General features: G+C 33.7%; 5 protein-coding genes across 5 annotated transcripts in view; 3 read left to right on the forward strand and 2 right to left on the reverse strand.

Moving 5' to 3' along the window:
• Positions 1-7,155, forward strand: part of LOC109597518 (protein sprint) — a 69,640-nt gene extending 62,485 nt beyond the window's left edge. Inside the window, exons 2-14 of the mRNA XM_020013226.2 lie at positions 2,537-2,727; positions 2,780-4,039; positions 4,094-4,504; positions 4,601-4,748; positions 4,831-4,990; positions 5,051-5,147; positions 5,208-5,380; positions 5,438-5,542; positions 5,599-5,922; positions 5,988-6,120; positions 6,183-6,313; positions 6,373-6,541; positions 6,597-7,155. Of these exons, the coding sequence (XP_019868785.2) occupies positions 2,537-2,727; positions 2,780-4,039; positions 4,094-4,504; positions 4,601-4,748; positions 4,831-4,990; positions 5,051-5,147; positions 5,208-5,380; positions 5,438-5,542; positions 5,599-5,922; positions 5,988-6,120; positions 6,183-6,313; positions 6,373-6,541; positions 6,597-6,724 (3,430 nt within the window). The 3' untranslated portion in view covers positions 6,725-7,155. The remainder of the gene's footprint in view (positions 1-2,536; positions 2,728-2,779; positions 4,040-4,093; positions 4,505-4,600; positions 4,749-4,830; positions 4,991-5,050; positions 5,148-5,207; positions 5,381-5,437; positions 5,543-5,598; positions 5,923-5,987; positions 6,121-6,182; positions 6,314-6,372; positions 6,542-6,596) is intronic.
• On the reverse strand, positions 371-13,946 carry LOC109597500 (serine/threonine-protein phosphatase alpha-2 isoform). Its single transcript, XM_020013201.2, has 6 exons — positions 13,751-13,946; positions 13,164-13,697; positions 12,954-13,105; positions 12,765-12,899; positions 12,633-12,703; positions 371-788 (listed from the first exon to the last, which is right to left on the reverse strand). The coding sequence occupies exons 1-6, from the start codon at positions 13,938-13,940 to the stop codon at positions 707-709; spliced, it is 1,164 nt and encodes a 387-aa protein (XP_019868760.2). The 5' UTR covers positions 13,941-13,946; the 3' UTR covers positions 371-706.
• LOC109597520 (gustatory and odorant receptor 22-like) lies at positions 7,314-9,018 on the forward strand. Its single transcript, XM_020013229.1, has 7 exons — positions 7,314-7,505; positions 7,558-7,867; positions 7,920-8,158; positions 8,207-8,356; positions 8,414-8,623; positions 8,677-8,766; positions 8,829-9,018. Exons 1-7 carry the CDS (start codon positions 7,314-7,316, stop codon positions 8,901-8,903), a joined length of 1,266 nt encoding a protein of 421 aa, XP_019868788.1. The 3' UTR covers positions 8,904-9,018.
• Positions 9,080-12,606, forward strand: LOC109597521 (uncharacterized). Its single transcript, XM_020013230.2, has 8 exons — positions 9,080-9,128; positions 9,180-9,506; positions 9,556-10,389; positions 10,444-11,018; positions 11,071-11,917; positions 11,967-12,064; positions 12,120-12,262; positions 12,310-12,606. The coding sequence occupies exons 2-8, from the start codon at positions 9,420-9,422 to the stop codon at positions 12,489-12,491; spliced, it is 2,766 nt and encodes a 921-aa protein (XP_019868789.2). The 5' UTR covers positions 9,080-9,128; positions 9,180-9,419; the 3' UTR covers positions 12,492-12,606.
• Positions 13,947-14,052: 106 nt separating the features above from the next.
• On the reverse strand, positions 14,053-15,609 carry LOC109597501 (serine/threonine-protein phosphatase alpha-2 isoform-like). The gene is made up of 7 exons (XM_020013202.2): positions 15,439-15,609; positions 15,251-15,379; positions 14,968-15,198; positions 14,713-14,910; positions 14,371-14,522; positions 14,178-14,312; positions 14,053-14,122 (listed from the first exon to the last, which is right to left on the reverse strand). Exons 1-7 carry the CDS (start codon positions 15,554-15,556, stop codon positions 14,093-14,095), a joined length of 993 nt encoding a protein of 330 aa, XP_019868761.1. The 5' UTR covers positions 15,557-15,609; the 3' UTR covers positions 14,053-14,092.
• Between the last annotated feature and the right edge of the window lie 1,513 nt (positions 15,610-17,122).

Consider the following 17,122-nt stretch of genomic DNA (forward strand, 5'->3'; position numbering starts at 1 on the left):
GGGAGACACACAATGTCGAATTAATCGATGTCAGTTCATGTTTGATATTCACATGATACTCAGCTGTTACAGTTTCATATTTATTATTTCATGATTTCGATATTAGTTAATTTATTAACTAAAATGTTTTGGAAATTACGGGAGTAACAAGTATCAGACATGCGTGTTTTAAATTAGAAAAGCAAGTTCAATGTACTTTTCCGTTTCGCCCCCCGAAGGATCAAGCGGGTCCTTTTTCGGGCCCCCGTTATTAGCGATATTAAATTTTAAAACGGGAGAAATGAAATTAGCTCGCAAAATACCAGTCAATTATGAGATCTGTAACTCAACTACCCAACATTTCCCTTAACAACTCCCTTTAAACGAATATCGAGGGGTCCCTGTAATTGATTCACGTCCTACATGTTACCCTGTTTCAAACAACGAACAAATGATTTCACTTCCAGTTTAGACACTTACGTGTATAGGTTTTACTGTTGGTTTTGCCAACGCGAGAACTGGAGATGTTTATGTAAATGTCGGTGATAAAATAAGAGATAAGTTCTCAGTTAGAATTGACCCATCACGTTATTACTGCTAATTTATTCTTATCGCAACGATCTGAAGACTCGATACGACTTCTCTATTAAGTCCAAGAGCGCAATTTGCAATTATCCCACTTTTTCACGGATTTTGCTAATTGACGCGACAGATGCGATGATTTTTCCTATTTTTCCCCGGCGTCGTTGGAGTTGAAGGCGCAATTATAAGACGATTTCCTACTAAATTGTTTGTCTAACGGGATCCCACTGAAACAAGAGCAACAAATTTATTATTGCGGATGCTGAGACTTGGAACGTTCACTATGTTTAATAATATAGTTTAAGTCGTTTATAATTACTTATTTATAGTGTGCTTTATTTTTGTGGGAATGATGCAAATTCTTTTCCTAGAAACTTAGTCCAGTCATCTTAGTAACCCATAGGAAACAAGATATTTACAAAAAATGCGCAAAAAATCAGTTTTTGTGTTTTTTGTCCTCTGATTTTTTAGGCCATCATGTATGAATTTTGGGACAAGTTTTGGGATGTCACAATATAAGTTTATACGAGATTATAGCTGGGTATCTCGGTTTCGAGATCTTCACCTAATTTTGACGAAAATGATTGGACTATGATGCAGATTCTCTTCTTAGAATCTCCTATTATATTTAAAATTCTTAGTAACAATTTTTTTAAAGCCTTCAGTTATTTTTATATTTTGTTTATTAAGTGTTTTTCTAAACTTTAGTGTCGATACAAAAATAGGAAGAATAAAAATGAAGCGTCACTTAAAGCACAGTTCAACCTAAATATCTCGTTACTCGTGGCAACAGACTCATTGTACAACACAATCACACAAACTATCATTATCCGCTCTACAACAATGGACTTTCCATCGATCGCGTGCGAAAATGGGTCATATATGAGATGAATATGCACCTAGAACACAATAAACTTACAGACTATCCGTTTTCAAACTGGCCTCTCAGCGTTGTTTACTCACTCGGCCTCCAAACATCTCTCAACTCCACTCGCTTTTATTCCTCGATAACAATGCAAATATTGTTCGTACGGGATCGCAAACAAACTACTCATTTCCTCCCGTGCTTTTGCTTTATGATTTTTAAAACTTTTAACTTAGAACAATTCATTCATTCAGCTTTTATCTACTTCAGAAATGTACCGAAGCAAATTCATTATATTTTACTTTAAAGATGCAGTAATAATTTTAATGTTTATATGATAAAACTGTTAAGAAATCATTTTAACATTAAATACGATTGAAAGTCATCTTAAATGTCGCATCGTTGGGCAAACAGTCGCCTCTTATCTCCTGCTTCGTCGCCTCGTTTGGTATTTCTTTGAGAACGAGAGTGAGTCATCGGGATGCACACGGTGGGACAACGGGCGGAACAATGCGCGCACACTTCCATGGCAACCCCCGTAAATCCTACCGCCAGACGGACCGAACGAGTCCCTTGGAAAAGGGATTATCGCCGCCTAATTATCCGCGACCCCGACGCAGGACGGATCGGATCGGTGAATAATTGGGGAAAGAGTGTTGTGAAGGAAATCCATCCATTCGAGGGTCAATTACGAGAGGATATCACCTTTCAATTTTGGGCCTTTTCTAATCAGTGCTGGTGCATAAATAAAGATAAGAATTAAATTTACTTTTATGTTGCCAAAGTTTTCTAACTACTTAATTTATTCCCAACTGAATATAATTATAACCTCTGATAGTCGTAAATAAAATACTCTATGTAAATATTAATAATTATTTTTTATAATAAATCTATATAATAAAACATTTCCCAAACAAAGGACTCCAAGAAGTATTCCAAACTGAACTGAAATTAAATTACATTCCCACCCCTTATTAGCCCCTAAAAAATGCACCCTCGTACTTATACACCTCACAATACAAGAAAATAATAATGTCGACAAGACCTCTAATAGAAAAACTACACAACTTCAATAAAATATTCTAAAATTGATTTATTGTTTATTTTCAGAAGCGATGCATTTTTGGAGCCCTATCTCCACGGCCTGGGCGACCGTCAAAGTCCAGGGGTCGGTGCACCGTCCCCATCGCCACCTCCAACGCACCTACCACCTCCAGCGTCCCGCTCTTTGTCCCGAGAATCGCTTGTATCATCCGGGAACGGAGGCGGTTCCGACGCCAGCAGCGAGGACAGCGAAGAAGGTAACTCAAACTATTTCCAAGAGTTTAGATTCCTATATCGAATGTTTTTTAGGATATGGAGCCACCTGTGATATAGGCCTAATGGAACGTTTGGTGTTGTGCCACCCGATCTGGTTCTTACCCGGAATTCAACGCGCGGGAGCCTTCCATTTACTTCAGGGCAAAGAGGAAGGTTGCTTTGTCGTTCGTAAGTCATCGCAATCGGACACGATGGCTCTTTCTGTACGTTTACCCCCCGACAAAGGGCCTTATATCGAACACTATTTAATCCACTCATCGGAAGGGAGGCTGGGCTTAGAAACGAGCGAGAATCGTTTCGTCGACATGGCCGCACTCATCGCACATTATTCCAGTTGTTGTGATGAGCTTCCGGTGCAGCTGACATTGCCCAAAAATATTCGAGAGTGCAAGAGCAGACAACAGCTATCATCTTTCGCACTGTTGGGCCAGGAGTTTTGGAGTTACAGTCCTCCACCTTCGAACGCCTCGAGTCCGGACGCAGATCTCGTCTTGAACATGAACCCCTTGATGAGCACGTTCAAAACGGCCGAACCCTCAACTCCAGTAACGACTAAAGAGAAACCGACAAGACCTAGTACTTTAAATCTGACCAACAAAATCGATCCGAACACGGAAATAAAACAAATTAAAAGTATGCCGTCGTTTAAAAACGCTCCGCCGCCTCCTCCACCGAGGTGGTCCAAACCTTCAACTCCCCAGAACAATTTCACGGTAACAACAACAGTGACATTCAGTATGGGCTCGCAGAGTCCCAGGAGTGATGCGCCACCTTCTCAGATGGAAATACAATGCGATCCCAAGAGGATGAGTCCCGAGGGTCAGTGCACTACTTCCACCATGTCTTCTAAAGGTAGCAGAGACAATTCTTCGGTGAACAACAGTCAGATTTTGTCGCCGAATTCGTCGATTCTCTCCCCGAATTCTGATCCGACCAGCTTGATATCGCCCGATACTTTGTCACCATTGAGTATTACCAAAACTGCCAGACACAGTAAACGCAAACATAAAATTTCCAAGCACTATCAGGAAAGTGACATTGTGGACTCGCCCACCATGTTGTACTACAAAAGTGGACTTGGTGACAAGATCAGTGATTACGAGGACGTTTGGACCAACGAACAAACAATCCCCAAACCGAAAATCACCAATTTGGCTTCTCCAGACATTTTACAGCACACTGGTAACGAAATTTCTTTGAACAATAACATTCTAAGTCCCACCGAGTCCAACAATGGCTCCTCCATTAGAAGTCATTGCAGCACACCAAGCCAGAATTCAAATTCAAACAAAGGTACGTTTAAAATTAAACTTAATTGAATCGTAACTAATTTTCTTTTGTTTTAAGGAAATTCAGTTTTGTCCCCGACCAATGAACACCTGGCGAATACGCCAGGCCCTCCCGACGCACCCAGCCCGCAACCCAAGCAAGGAAGCCCCTTCTATGCCGAACCTGCCGACTCTATAGCCCAATTCCAAGTACCCAAAAGGCTCTTCAACCGACCCGCTCCCGGAGTTCCAATGCACCATCGGCACTCCAATCCTCCAAATCTGCACGCTCTCAAAACCATTAATTCTCCTCTCGAGAAAGCCGAAGATGAGTTTACCGGAGGTATGATGTCGTCTTCCGTAGATAACCTCAGTCCAAAACAAAAGCTATTGCTGGCAAAGAAAAACGACATAAAACCCGTATTGCCACCGGTGGTGAAACCTAGAAACAACGATAGTTGGCAAGTCGACAACGGCTGGAAATTTATGAGTAAGTGCTCGTTCCTTTATCATCTTGTGTCAATAAACTATGATAAAAATTTGTATGTATACTATGTAATAAACACTAATTGATAACTTGTTACAGTGACTGAATGTGATGGTAGTTTAGACAATATGGAGTCCAGCGAGGACTACGATTCGGATTGGCCGCCACTCCCTAAATTGATATCATCCCTTCAGCCTTATGACGGTGATGAAAGACGAACTACTTTCCAGGAACTCACTTCAAACCGGTAAATAACTCTTGCACAATATTGATAACTAAAATATTTTGCAATAATTGTGAATAAATAGAGGGTAAATGGTGTTTTCTAGATTTCCAGATATGCCTTCAAACGAAGACAGATGCCGGATGTCAGCTTATGACAATGTAGAAGACAGAAGACTTCCAAAAGCTCCCCCTTCGGAAATTAGCGAGGTGACAGAATTCTCCGACCCTTGGGCTGAAGTCGGACAAGATATTGGACAAACTGAGGTAACATCAATCAGAGGAAATGTTTTTTGATACAATATTAAATGTGCAATTACGTTTTAGACTGATGAATCTATTTCTGAGCTGCCTTGCAGTCCTACCAAGGTGGCATCAATAAATAGATCGAAGAGCTTCAAGGAACGATTGGATCCCCTTCTCTGTAAGTATTTTAAATTGCATCATTATTGATCCAATTAACTGAGGTTTGTTTAAATTTTAGCTGCCCCGCGTTTGCAAGCGCTTCGCAGTAGAGATCAAAACGGACCTAAGACTGTTGGTGTTGCGATTCGATCGTATGCACTCGAACTTGCTCAAGATAAAAGTACAACGTTTGCTCAAAACATTGATAATTTCATTGCTTGCACATGCGATTCGAAGGAAACAAATCCCCAGGTAGATTAATAGTTTACTCTTAATTAATTTATTAATTAATTTTCTATTTCTATTTAGGTTGTCATGAGAAATATGCGTCAGTTTATGTCGGGAATGAAGAACTATCTGGTGAAACACGGCGAAAAAGGTTTTTACAAAGAAATCGAACGAGAGAGAAATAAAGTAAGTGCATCTACAAAACCTTCTTCCAGTTACTTACTTAATTATCAATTTTTCAGCTTAAATCGACTGAGTTTTTAAACCTAGACGCCATACTAGAAGGTGTGATGCACAAACTAGTCGTCAGACCTCTAAAAGACCATCTACAGAAACTGTTCTTAAACCATTACACCAAAACCGGAGCGATTCGACTTTTGGCCGACAACATACAATACGCATCAACGAGACCAATAGCCGAACTGGCAATCAAACCGAAGATAAATCTGCCATCGGAATCAGCTCTCAGCACGATTTCTCAATATTTGAAAAGACTGCAAACTGCCGACTCACCGTTGGAAAAGCTAGAATATCTTTTGGCTGCGATTGCTTGTATTTTCAACTCTGTAAGACTCAACCTATTTTTCTAAGACTATACAGTTTTGATTAATTGGTTGTTTTATTATTTTAGGTAAAAATAGGACAATTAACAGGAAGTGGCAAAAACACTCAATTGGGGGCTGATGATTTCTTGCCGCTGTTTGTGTGGGTTTTGATCAAAACAAATTTTGTGACGGCCGAAATTGAGGCTGAATATATGTGGGGTAAGAAGATACTATAATATATAGTTTTCGAATTGCATAATAATGTTGTATGTTTTATTCAGGATTGCTACATCCTTCATTATTATCTGGAGAAGGCGGATATTATCTTACTACATTATCTTCCGCCATTCATGTACTTAAGAATTTCAAGGAAAGTTTTGAAGAAAATGTAAAAAATAATGTTAAAAATGAGGTAATGATGCAAATCATTGGAAATAAATTGATATTACATTTATTTTTAAATTGTTTCAGTCTGTGTTGAAAGTGGTGGTACCTGATGAGTTACACGGCTCAATATTGACAAAAACATTGCCGGCACGGCCACACATGACAACAAAAGAGGTCTGCAAAATAATCGCTCACAAAGCCAGAATCACCAATCCACAAGACTATGCTCTCTACCGGTTAACCGACGGTGAAGGTAAGGAAGGCAAAAAATATACTAAGTTTATAATTTATTGACTTTTTGCTTGTAGAAACAATGTTGTTGGATAACGAGTGTCCTCAGGACTTCGTGAACGAAACTGGAAAACACACGATGCTTGCCTACAAAAGGATAGACGCGAAAATCGCCTGGCCCAAACAGGACAAACTGAACATCTAGTCATTAATAAAATTCAGTTTTGTCCGTTAATTTTACAATCTGTAAACTTAGTTTTTGTATTTAATGAATATGACTTCGAAGCAGTTGGATTTGTTTTCGGTTCTACTTGTAATCCAAAACTATTTTTGATATTTTTGTCGTTGTATTTGTTAAGGTACTCTGTGTATATAAATAACGTTTGTTTTGTGTTGAAACAACAAGTAACGTCTTTTCATAATTTTTTAATACATGTTAATGAAAAATAAATTTTATATATTGTTCTTGTAAACAAAATTTACCAATCGCATTTTTACGTTGTTAACCACTTTACGTAACTTTTTTAAAAAGTATTAGCAGACTATTTTTCATTAAAGAACTGTGACTTGAAATTAACTAATGTTTGTATTTATTTGATCTGTACTAAGTATTACAATAAAATAATAATATATTCTTACAAACTGTCTCATTTCTACTCACATTATGACAAATATTTATTCAACTGAATAAGCCCTCAATTACCACGTCTTAAATAATTACAAACTATAGATTATCAATTACCTTTACTTTCAAATCGTTCAGTTTAATCCAGTAGTAGTAAGACCGCAGCAACATGCAGCTCTCGGACTTGCCAGATTTGTACGGCAATGAGTTAAACATGCAACATTTTACTAAATTAATCAGAGGAAGTCCAAGAACTAGAGCTATAAAAGATCGACTAAAATGGGACAAGAAAAATTACGATTTGATTGAAGAACACGATCAATTTTACCGGGATCACAAACTTCTACTTTCTCTCTTTAGAGTGAGTAGTATTATTTTATTTAAAGATGAAAAAATTGTAATATTGGTTAAAGGTCCTTGCGGTTATGCCGGTTCAAAGAGACATCGGAAGAATAAAATTCTCATGGAAGAGTCCTCCGATGATTTACGCGTATTTTTTCTATGCGATAACTACGATCTTGGTATTTCTGGTGGGCTGGGAAAGATTGGATATTCTTACAAATAGAAGCAAAAAATTTGACGAATATATTTACTCAATCATCTTTGTGGTTTATTTAATACCACACTTTTGGATTCCATTCGTAGGTTGGGGAGTGGCTTACGAAGTTTGTGATTATAAAAATAGTTGGGGCAGCTTTCAACTTCTGTACTTTCAGGTTACGGGTAAAGATCAGATTGTTCAATACAATTCTATGAAATAATTCATAATTTCTAGGCAAAAATTTGGAGTTTCCATATCTAAGCACGTTAATCGTAATAATAAGCATGGGAAGCGTTATAGTCGCAATTATTTTCCTGCTAACGTTGAGCGTTTTAATGGAGGGTTTCACTTTATATCATACTATTGCTTATTATCATATCATCACGATGATCAACATGAATTGCGCCCTTTGGTATATAAACTGCAGAGCCATCGGAAACGCCAGCACCGCTTTAGCTGATAGTTTTGAAAAAGTAAGAAAATCTGAAAATGTTTTTCTTTCACCCTTGATTATTTTTTAGGATCTGGAAGTCAGCTCATCAGCGTTCATCATCGCCCAATATAGATATCTGTGGCTTTTGCTCAGCGAACTGTTGCAGAAATTGGGAAACGCATACGCAAGAACTTACTCCACCTATTCACTGTTCATGATGATGAACATTACAATTGCTGTAAGAACTTAATACTTAATAAATTAGCTGGAGTTGATTTAATTTGAATTTACGCAGGTTTATGGATTTACGTCAGAAATTATAGACCACGGATTGAAATTTAGTTTTAAAGAAATCGGTCTTTTGGTCGATGGACTTTATTGCTTAACTTTGTTCTTTGTATTTTGCAACTGTTCACATCAGGCTTCTGCAAACATTGCCAACAGAGTTCAATTCTCGCTTATGAACATCAACGTCTATTCAGTGGACGTGGAAACCACCAAAGAAGTAATTCTTTCAATAACATCTTTCAACTATACATTTAAAAATACTTTTTTAAGATACAACTGTTTTTAAAGGCCATACAAAACAACCCACCAAAGGTGTCATTGAAGGGATATACAGTGGTAAATAGGGAACTTATAACTTCTGTAAGAAATTATTTAATAAATATCCTTTAGAATAATATACATAGATATTTTCTCGTTTTCAGAGCCTTGCAACTGTCGCAATATACTTGATAGTTCTCCTGCAGTTCAAGATTAGCTTGATAAATTTGCGGGGTTAACGGTAATAATTCATCATAATAGTATCGATTATATGTATTTTTTTAATGGATAATTATTCTTACACTGGTAACTATGGTGACACATTTACAATAAACGATAGATTTGAATAATGTGGGTCAGTGGTGTTTTGAAAAGAATGTAGGTCATTGTGTTAATTCTTAATCTAATAAAATATGACACTAGTGAGTGGTTTTATTATTATTATTGTAGGATTTATTTGCAAAGTATGTATGTATATTTTGGATTCATTTTTTATATAATTTATCGTCTTCTAGGAAGTTGATGTTGAGGTAGATGTTCCAGAATTAATATGCGACCAAAATATTGGCGAAGAAAACTCTGATTACTCCAAAATTAGGTAAAACTTTGTTTTAATTATTTCATTTCTATTTATATATTTTTTTAGAATTGGAGATTATAAAGATAATATTAATGATGAAAATGTGCAGTACTTATTTGATGTAAACTATAAAAGAATTGGAAAAAATTGTAGAAATTATCAACGATGTACATTAATGATTTGGAAATCTATAAGAGAGTTTCAGAAGTATTTGCAGAGCTATAATATTCAAGACGGAACGATTCAGTTCAAAAATGAAATGGTTCATTATTCCTTACTACTTTTTCTCCCTACTTATGTAATTTTTCTAGCTCATACCTGGAATAAAATACATTCTGAACATATCGGTTATTAAAGATGGAAACGTAATAGGCACAAACAATTACAATTTAGATTATGTTGACCAAAATACAATTAAATCAGAAATTACCAGCAACAAAGAAAACAACATTGTAGATTTAAAAATATTGGCAACTGACACAACTTACTCCTTTAATACTTATTATATTAATGCGCAAATTATAACGTGTTCGAATATTTCTGGGTACTACTTCAGTTGGATGTTGTCTAATGAAACAGTTTCTAATTGCAAAAGTAATTTTCTAACAGTGCCTCCATACACTTTTGAACCTTTGGAAAATTACGAATTAAATTGTAAATTAATGAATTCTGAAGATGACTCGGTTATTGCACAGAATAGTTTGAAAATAAAAATATTGGAACGAGGTATACTTTTGAAACTGCCATTTGATTATCTAATAACAAAAGCAAATGCACCTATAACAATCAACGCATTTGTAAAAAATCTTGATGGAGACACAGAAACTCTTCAAATAAATTGGTACTTGGATAACACACTTTTGGAACACGATTTAGCAGAACTACAACTAGATGAAGGACTTTCAGAAGGTTCCTACACGGTCACTATAGAAGTAACTAATGGGAATGTGTCTGAAAGACGTTCCTCTGCAATACAAACTATTAAGGAAGTTTCAATTATACAAGTAGACACAATAAAACAACCATTTTCTGTTTCCCAAGACATTGTCATCCACGTTGGTGTCTTGGAATTATATACTTTTTGTTCTGTTCAGTGGTTGTCGGTTTCGGATGAAGGTTTCGAAAATATAGACTTGAATACTTTGGTAAAATATTTTGATAATTCTATTATCCATTTTATATAATTGTTATTATTTAAGCCTGGAAACGTGGGAAAGAAGATTAATGTTTCAGCTGCGGAAGACTTAATTTTAAATGAACTAGATGACTTCCTGAATGATACAATTGATAAAGATCTTCGTCTTGTAATTCCAGCAAAAACACTAACAGGCGATGCTAAGTACAAATTCAGAATTAATATCAGCTGCCCAGAAAACTACGAAAGTACTTCAAACGACGAAATTAATTACTCGCCAAGTAATTATCTTACCACTCACGTGGATATTTCAATAGAGACTAACTCGCCTCCAAAACTAGGAAAATTGCATGTGAAACCTTTAGAAGGTACAGCTTTGAAAACTGTTTTCAAATTTGAAACTGAAGAGGCCGTGGATAAACCTGTTGATTTGCCCATTTTATATAAGTTTGGATATTTTTTAAAGGAGAAAAGGATTACGATTTGTTTTTTGATGGGATTTTACAGTTGTCAGATGAAGCTTCCCTATGGTGATGAAGGCATTGTTACCTTCATGGAAGTCTGTGACAACTTGAATAGTTGCGATGAAGTGCGAGGAAATACAATTCAAACTATCCTACCTGAAGAAATAAATTTAAAGTAATTTAAAATGACAATTACTTTAAATTGTCTTTAACTTTTAATGTTGTAGATTATCGTTTCAAGATTTTAATACTTACCTCTTGTATAAAGATTATTACAAAGCTTTCGCACAAGCATCAGCAGTTCTACAAACCTACGAAAGCATACCAACTTTTGATATGATAAAAGAAGTACAAGATAATTTTTCTTCTTTAATTATGCAGGAAATTACTAATCTAAATAACTGCAATGAAACTGGTGAAGATTGTTTGTTTTTCAGTAATTCCTTACTAAAATCCTTTGGGGTCTTTAGCGACACTATTAAACTAACAGAAGAAGTTTTACATGAATTATCCTCATTAAGAAACAATTTAGAAATGAATTTATATTATAAACATACACAAAGACAACTCTTAGCTGTGATTGATGGTAATAACTTAGAGGAAATCCATAACTTCATGATTGTATCAGAATCAATAATTTTAAGTTCGAACGACATACATAAAATCGAACAGGAAAAAAAGAAGTTGAAGATTCTGGTAAAACAATACATGGAAAAAGTTTGTGAAGATGTTTGGAAGGAAAATAATCAAGTTCAAATTAAGTTAAGACTCACCATTTTTGAAGTAGAAAAACTTAATTTAAAAATGAGAAACAAGTTTTATCTTATACCGTTTGAAAATAACGAATGGACAGTTTTGGCGAAAATCAAAATGGAATCTTCTGTTTTTAATAGTTTGGATGTTAATCAAAAATACTGCGTAGCTAAAGCTGCATTTAGAGCAAACGTAACAGAAAAAAGAGTGTCTTTTATGGTTCACATTGTCAATTCACAGTTAAAAGAGACAGAAAATTTTGAAAATGCGACTATTACTGTTTTTCTTCCACAACCAAAAGAACAAAACAACAAATATTTTGTAAGGATTTAAATATGGCTGTTAAGTGTTTTAATTATTTTAATTTTAGTGTGTACAAGAAAATTTGAACAAAAGATCTAAGTGTAAACTATTGAAACCAGTTTCAACATTTGTTACATGTTCTTGTCGAAATTTTGGATTTTTCTAGTAAATCTGAACACCTTTATTATAGTTTACGATTATAAATATTTTTTAATTTTAGTTTGAAAAGCAACAATCAATCAAACAATCAAACACCCACTGAATATTCAATTAAAAATTTTACAAGTCCTGTAGAAACTCAAAAAACAGTTTCAAATGCTGAAACAACTACCGAAATGTTTGTCGAGGAGCAGAACACTAATTGTAAGTTATAACTGTATCAAAATTATATATAGAATTTTGTTTTGTAGATGAGATGGTATCGTACATTGTGATCGTCGCATCAATTTTGGGGATCATAATAATGGCCGTTATAACTAGAAAAATTCTAAAAGAATCTGATTACGATGAAGATAATTATTTGGATGATTTAAATTTTCCTAAATATGCTGCTTTGCACGATGAAGAAATACTACAAAATGAATATATTTAAAGGATTTAGTTTAGTATAAAAAAACAAATTAATTAATAAAAAAGGAATATTTTTTAATAATCTAAACTACCAAGGCGATATCTATGTAAAAATCACATAATATCTAAATAAAACTAACATTAATAATATAATATTACTTACTATAAATTGGTACTTGGGGCAATTTTATTTTTTTTATATAAAAAATATGTGCTCTTTACTCCAGTGATAATCTGAAGAAAAAAACATGTTTATTGCAATATAAACAGAATGATTTACAATTAGCATATTTACCTTAAAATAACAAGTTAATTCCTCGTCAATACAAAGCATTGCACCAGCATTATCATATTCGCCACAATAATTGGGTGCTGAGAAAATGGTAACCAGTTTTCTTTTTCCGAAAAATTCATATCCATCTTCTACAACCTTAAAAAAATATATTACTACGTTTTATTACCCACACAATCTTAGTGGTTTTACTTGATGAGCTCGTACTATTAAATCTAAATCGTTTTTGACCAAAAACTTGTCCACTTCGTCGACTCCGAATGTAAAAGACACTCCTCTATCGTTTTCTCCCCAACCTTCTACATTTGGTTCCGGATCTGACCACAGTAAATCACATAATAAACCTTAAAAAAAACTTTAACCTGTAAAAGTCAGCTGAATGTTGTTATTGGGAAATATTACCAGAGTCTGGAACATTAGTTGGCCTAGCAATCTTCCTGATCAGATCCATTTGCTTCAAATCAGGACTCAGACCGCCATGACAACAAAAAATCTTGTCGGAAATAATCGCAGCAACAGGCATCGTATTGAAAATATCCACGAAAGTCTTCCATATTTTTATGCTCAGCCTTCTTTTGCACTCGTCATAAAACCCATAAATCCTATTCACTGTGTCCGATTCGTGGTTTCCTCTCAAAAGGAATATATTAACGGGATATTTAATTTTGTAGGCCAAGAGCAGACAGATCGTTTCCAAGGATTGTTTTCCTCGATCCACATAATCCCCGAGGAATAAGTAGTTGGCGTCTGGAGGAAATCCTGCCTTTTCGAACAGACGCAACATATCCTGATACTGACCATGAATGTCACCCCATATATTAATTGGAGCTTCTAACTCCAGAAGCATTGGTTGACTCAAAAACAACTCTCTTGCTCTTATACAGAGCAAACGTATTATATTTTCACTTAACGGAAATGTTTTTTCGTTCCTCTTCTCTGTAAGAATAATACTTACAACGAATTTATATAAATTTCAATATGTTACTTACCGTTTTTGCTCAGTAATTGAGTTATGATTTTGTCAACGTCTAGAACTTCGTTTACATCTTTTGATTGATTTGTTTTATAATTTTCATCTTTGCCTCGGTCTTTTTTTGATGTTTTTTGTTTCGATTTGCGTTCTGAAGTGGGTGATTTGATATTTAGTGCGTCTACAGATTTAGAAAAACGTTTCTTCATTTTTAAACACAGACACACCAATGAACATTTAATAATAAATACAAAATTTATAGTGACTCATAACTGTAAAGTTTTTATCAGATAAGAGGATAGGTAAGCAAGATAACAGATAATTTGTAAATTCTCTTTATTTATCTAGGTTTACAACACAGTTATTTTTTGTATTTAGACTTCTTTAAAATCTGTAAAAACATTAATGTTTAAATCAAATATATTCAAATGAAATATCGAATTTACCTTAAATTTACATTTGAGTTCCTCATCGATTGTTAAGAACGCTCCAGCATTGTCGAATTCACCGCAATAATTCGGCGCTGAGAAAATTGTTACCAGTTTGCGATTACCAAAAAATTCATAACCATCTTCCACTACCTAAAAAGATCAGATAAGTCAGAATCAATTTTAATTTTAATATTGTTTATTTATTCACTTCATGTGCCCGAACAACTAGATCCAAATTTTGTTGCTTCAGGAATTTGTTCAGTATTTCTAAACCAAATAAGTAAGACACTCCTCGATCGCTAGGACCCCAAGTTTTCACTTGTTTTGATGGATCAGACCATAAAATATCGCACATCAAACCTAAAAAAATAGATAATGATAATGTCAATTGAGAATTGTGAAATTTTATTGATTAATTTTTAATATTATTAGACTTTAGAAAGTGTCTACACTTGATACGTAGTAAGGAAACATGTTTGACAGCTGATATTCATGTTATTTTCTACTTGAAGGTAGATAAAAATCAAATAAATTTTGATTAAAGAAGTACCTTCTTCATTATTCTCCCCACTTCTTTTTAAATTTTTAATCTCTTTTTTAAAGTCTTCAACATCTATAAGCTTAGGACTTAAACCGCCATGACAACAAAAGATTTTATCGTCAATAACAGCAGCAACGGGCAAACTTTCGAATACATCGTTAAAAGTCTTGAACAATTTGTGTCCCATTTTATCGTACCTAATAACACCTAAAAATTATCCAAATCAAAAAAACTATAATCAACTTAAATTATCGAAGAAATTACATTCGTGAAAGAATCCATGATATTTACAAACTAATTCCGTTTCATGATTTCCTCTGAGAAGGAAGAAATTGTTGGGGTATTTAATTTTGTATGCGAGCAAAAGACAAATCGTTTCCAAAGAATGTTGACCTCTATCCACATAATCGCCAAGGAACAAGTAATTTGAATCTGGAGGATAATTTCCCTTTTCAAAGATCCCTAACAAATCAAAGTATTGACCGTGGATGTCTCCTGTAAAATTACGCTGTAAAAATTATTTCAAAATAAAGATATGATGAAATACCACAGATGTTTAGAGGTGCCTCAAGTTCAAGTAGAATTGGTTGTTGCAAAAAAATCTGTCTGGCTTTCAAGCACAATGTTATAATCGCTTTCTCGGGCAAGTCCAAGTTTTTTGACTTTTTCTTTTTGGCTAAAAAATAAGAATGACGTAAAACACACGAATCACTTTAATATAATAGAAATAGTTACGGTTAAATTCCAATAATTGAATTATAAGTTTGTCCACATCGAATTCGTCCGACTCTTTAATATCGCCATCGTCGTCATTTATTGTTACGGAACTAATTTTCTTCATAAGTTTATCCATTTCTCTGATTCATTTTAGGTAGCACCAAACTTCGATAAACATTCAACTTGGAGTGGTTACTGTTTAGTTAATCGTAGTTATTAATATCCAGATAACGTCGTTTTAATCCAGATAATCTGATATTCAATCTGAGTGAAATAAAAAGTTTAATTCATAAATTTATTTTGTAATCAATGTTGAAAAAGACACATTAATTGCATGTATGGTATTTCCCCTATTTATTTAATAAATTTGAAACACACAAAGTTATCTACTGTTTATACAACTAAACACTCAAAAAGTAAATAACTGTAAATAAACGAGTGTTCTGAATATTAACCACAGATGGCGACACTTTTTTTTATTAAAATACTGATATTTTTATTTTTACAAGAGAATTTATAAAATTATTATTAATTTTAGGTAGCACCAAACTTCGATAGACATTTAACTTGAAGTAGTTTAGTTAATCGTAGTTATTAATATCCTGATAAAGTTGTTTTAATCCAGATAATCTGATATTCAATCGGAGTGAAATAAAAAAGTTAATTCATAGGTTTATTTTGTAATCAATGTTGAAAAAGGCTCAAAAATTGCATGTATAGTATTTTCATCTTTTATATTTAATAAATTTAGCTATTTGAAACATTTATCTAGCGTTTATATAACTAACTAAACACTTAAAAAGTAAATAACTGTAATCAAACGAGTGTTCCGCATATTGATCACAGATGGAGACACTTTATATTTAAATTCAAACATTTTTATTTTTACAGAAGAATTTGTAAAATTATTATTTTTAATTGTCGGATTATAATAATTAATTAATATATATAATACACAATTAAATTAAATAATTTAATGTAGTTTTTTATAAAAATAAAATAAATATTTAATAACAAATTAAAAAATTCAGGGAGAATAAGAAGAGTCTGAGGCTTTTCTTAGATTTTTATATTTTATTTACAGAATTTATTTAATAATTATTATAATATGGGAATTAATTATGGTAATTTAAAAGCATCTCATATTATTTTACAAATAACAGTTACTTTTTTGGAAAAATACGTATTTAATTTTTTTTTGAAAAGACATTCAATATACTTTACGAATAGATTTCAAAAACAATTTTAGTTGACCTTAAAATATCGCACAACTGAAACAGTTTCGTAACAGCAATTTTTCCTATTTCATTTCCTCGTTTGCGAAGGCTGGATAATTATAATTTGTAAATCATGCGTGTAATCGACTTTATAATTTGATCGATCATTGAATCTATTTGGATTCCAACCCACCTAAACAAAAGTGTTAGTACAAGTGGATTTTGTAATACTCGAAAAGGATTGTTCCAATATTTGTTTTTCTCACTTCATGGCTTCGAAGTTCGAACCGTAATTTCAAATATTTACATACAAACATTGAACAGGTTTCATTAGGAATTGTCTTGAAAGGAATTTTTTGTAAGGTTGAAAGTCACTAAAGCATTCAGGTACCAATCAAGAAAGACCAAACTTACAATGATACAACATTGATAAACATAAAATATATCATCAATAACCAAGTTATTAGTTTCAGTTTCACTAATTG

The sequence above is a fragment of the Aethina tumida genome, chromosome 7 (genome assembly GCF_024364675.1).
Source record: "Aethina tumida isolate Nest 87 chromosome 7, icAetTumi1.1, whole genome shotgun sequence".
NCBI classification, from domain to species: Eukaryota; Metazoa; Arthropoda; class Insecta; order Coleoptera; family Nitidulidae; genus Aethina; species Aethina tumida.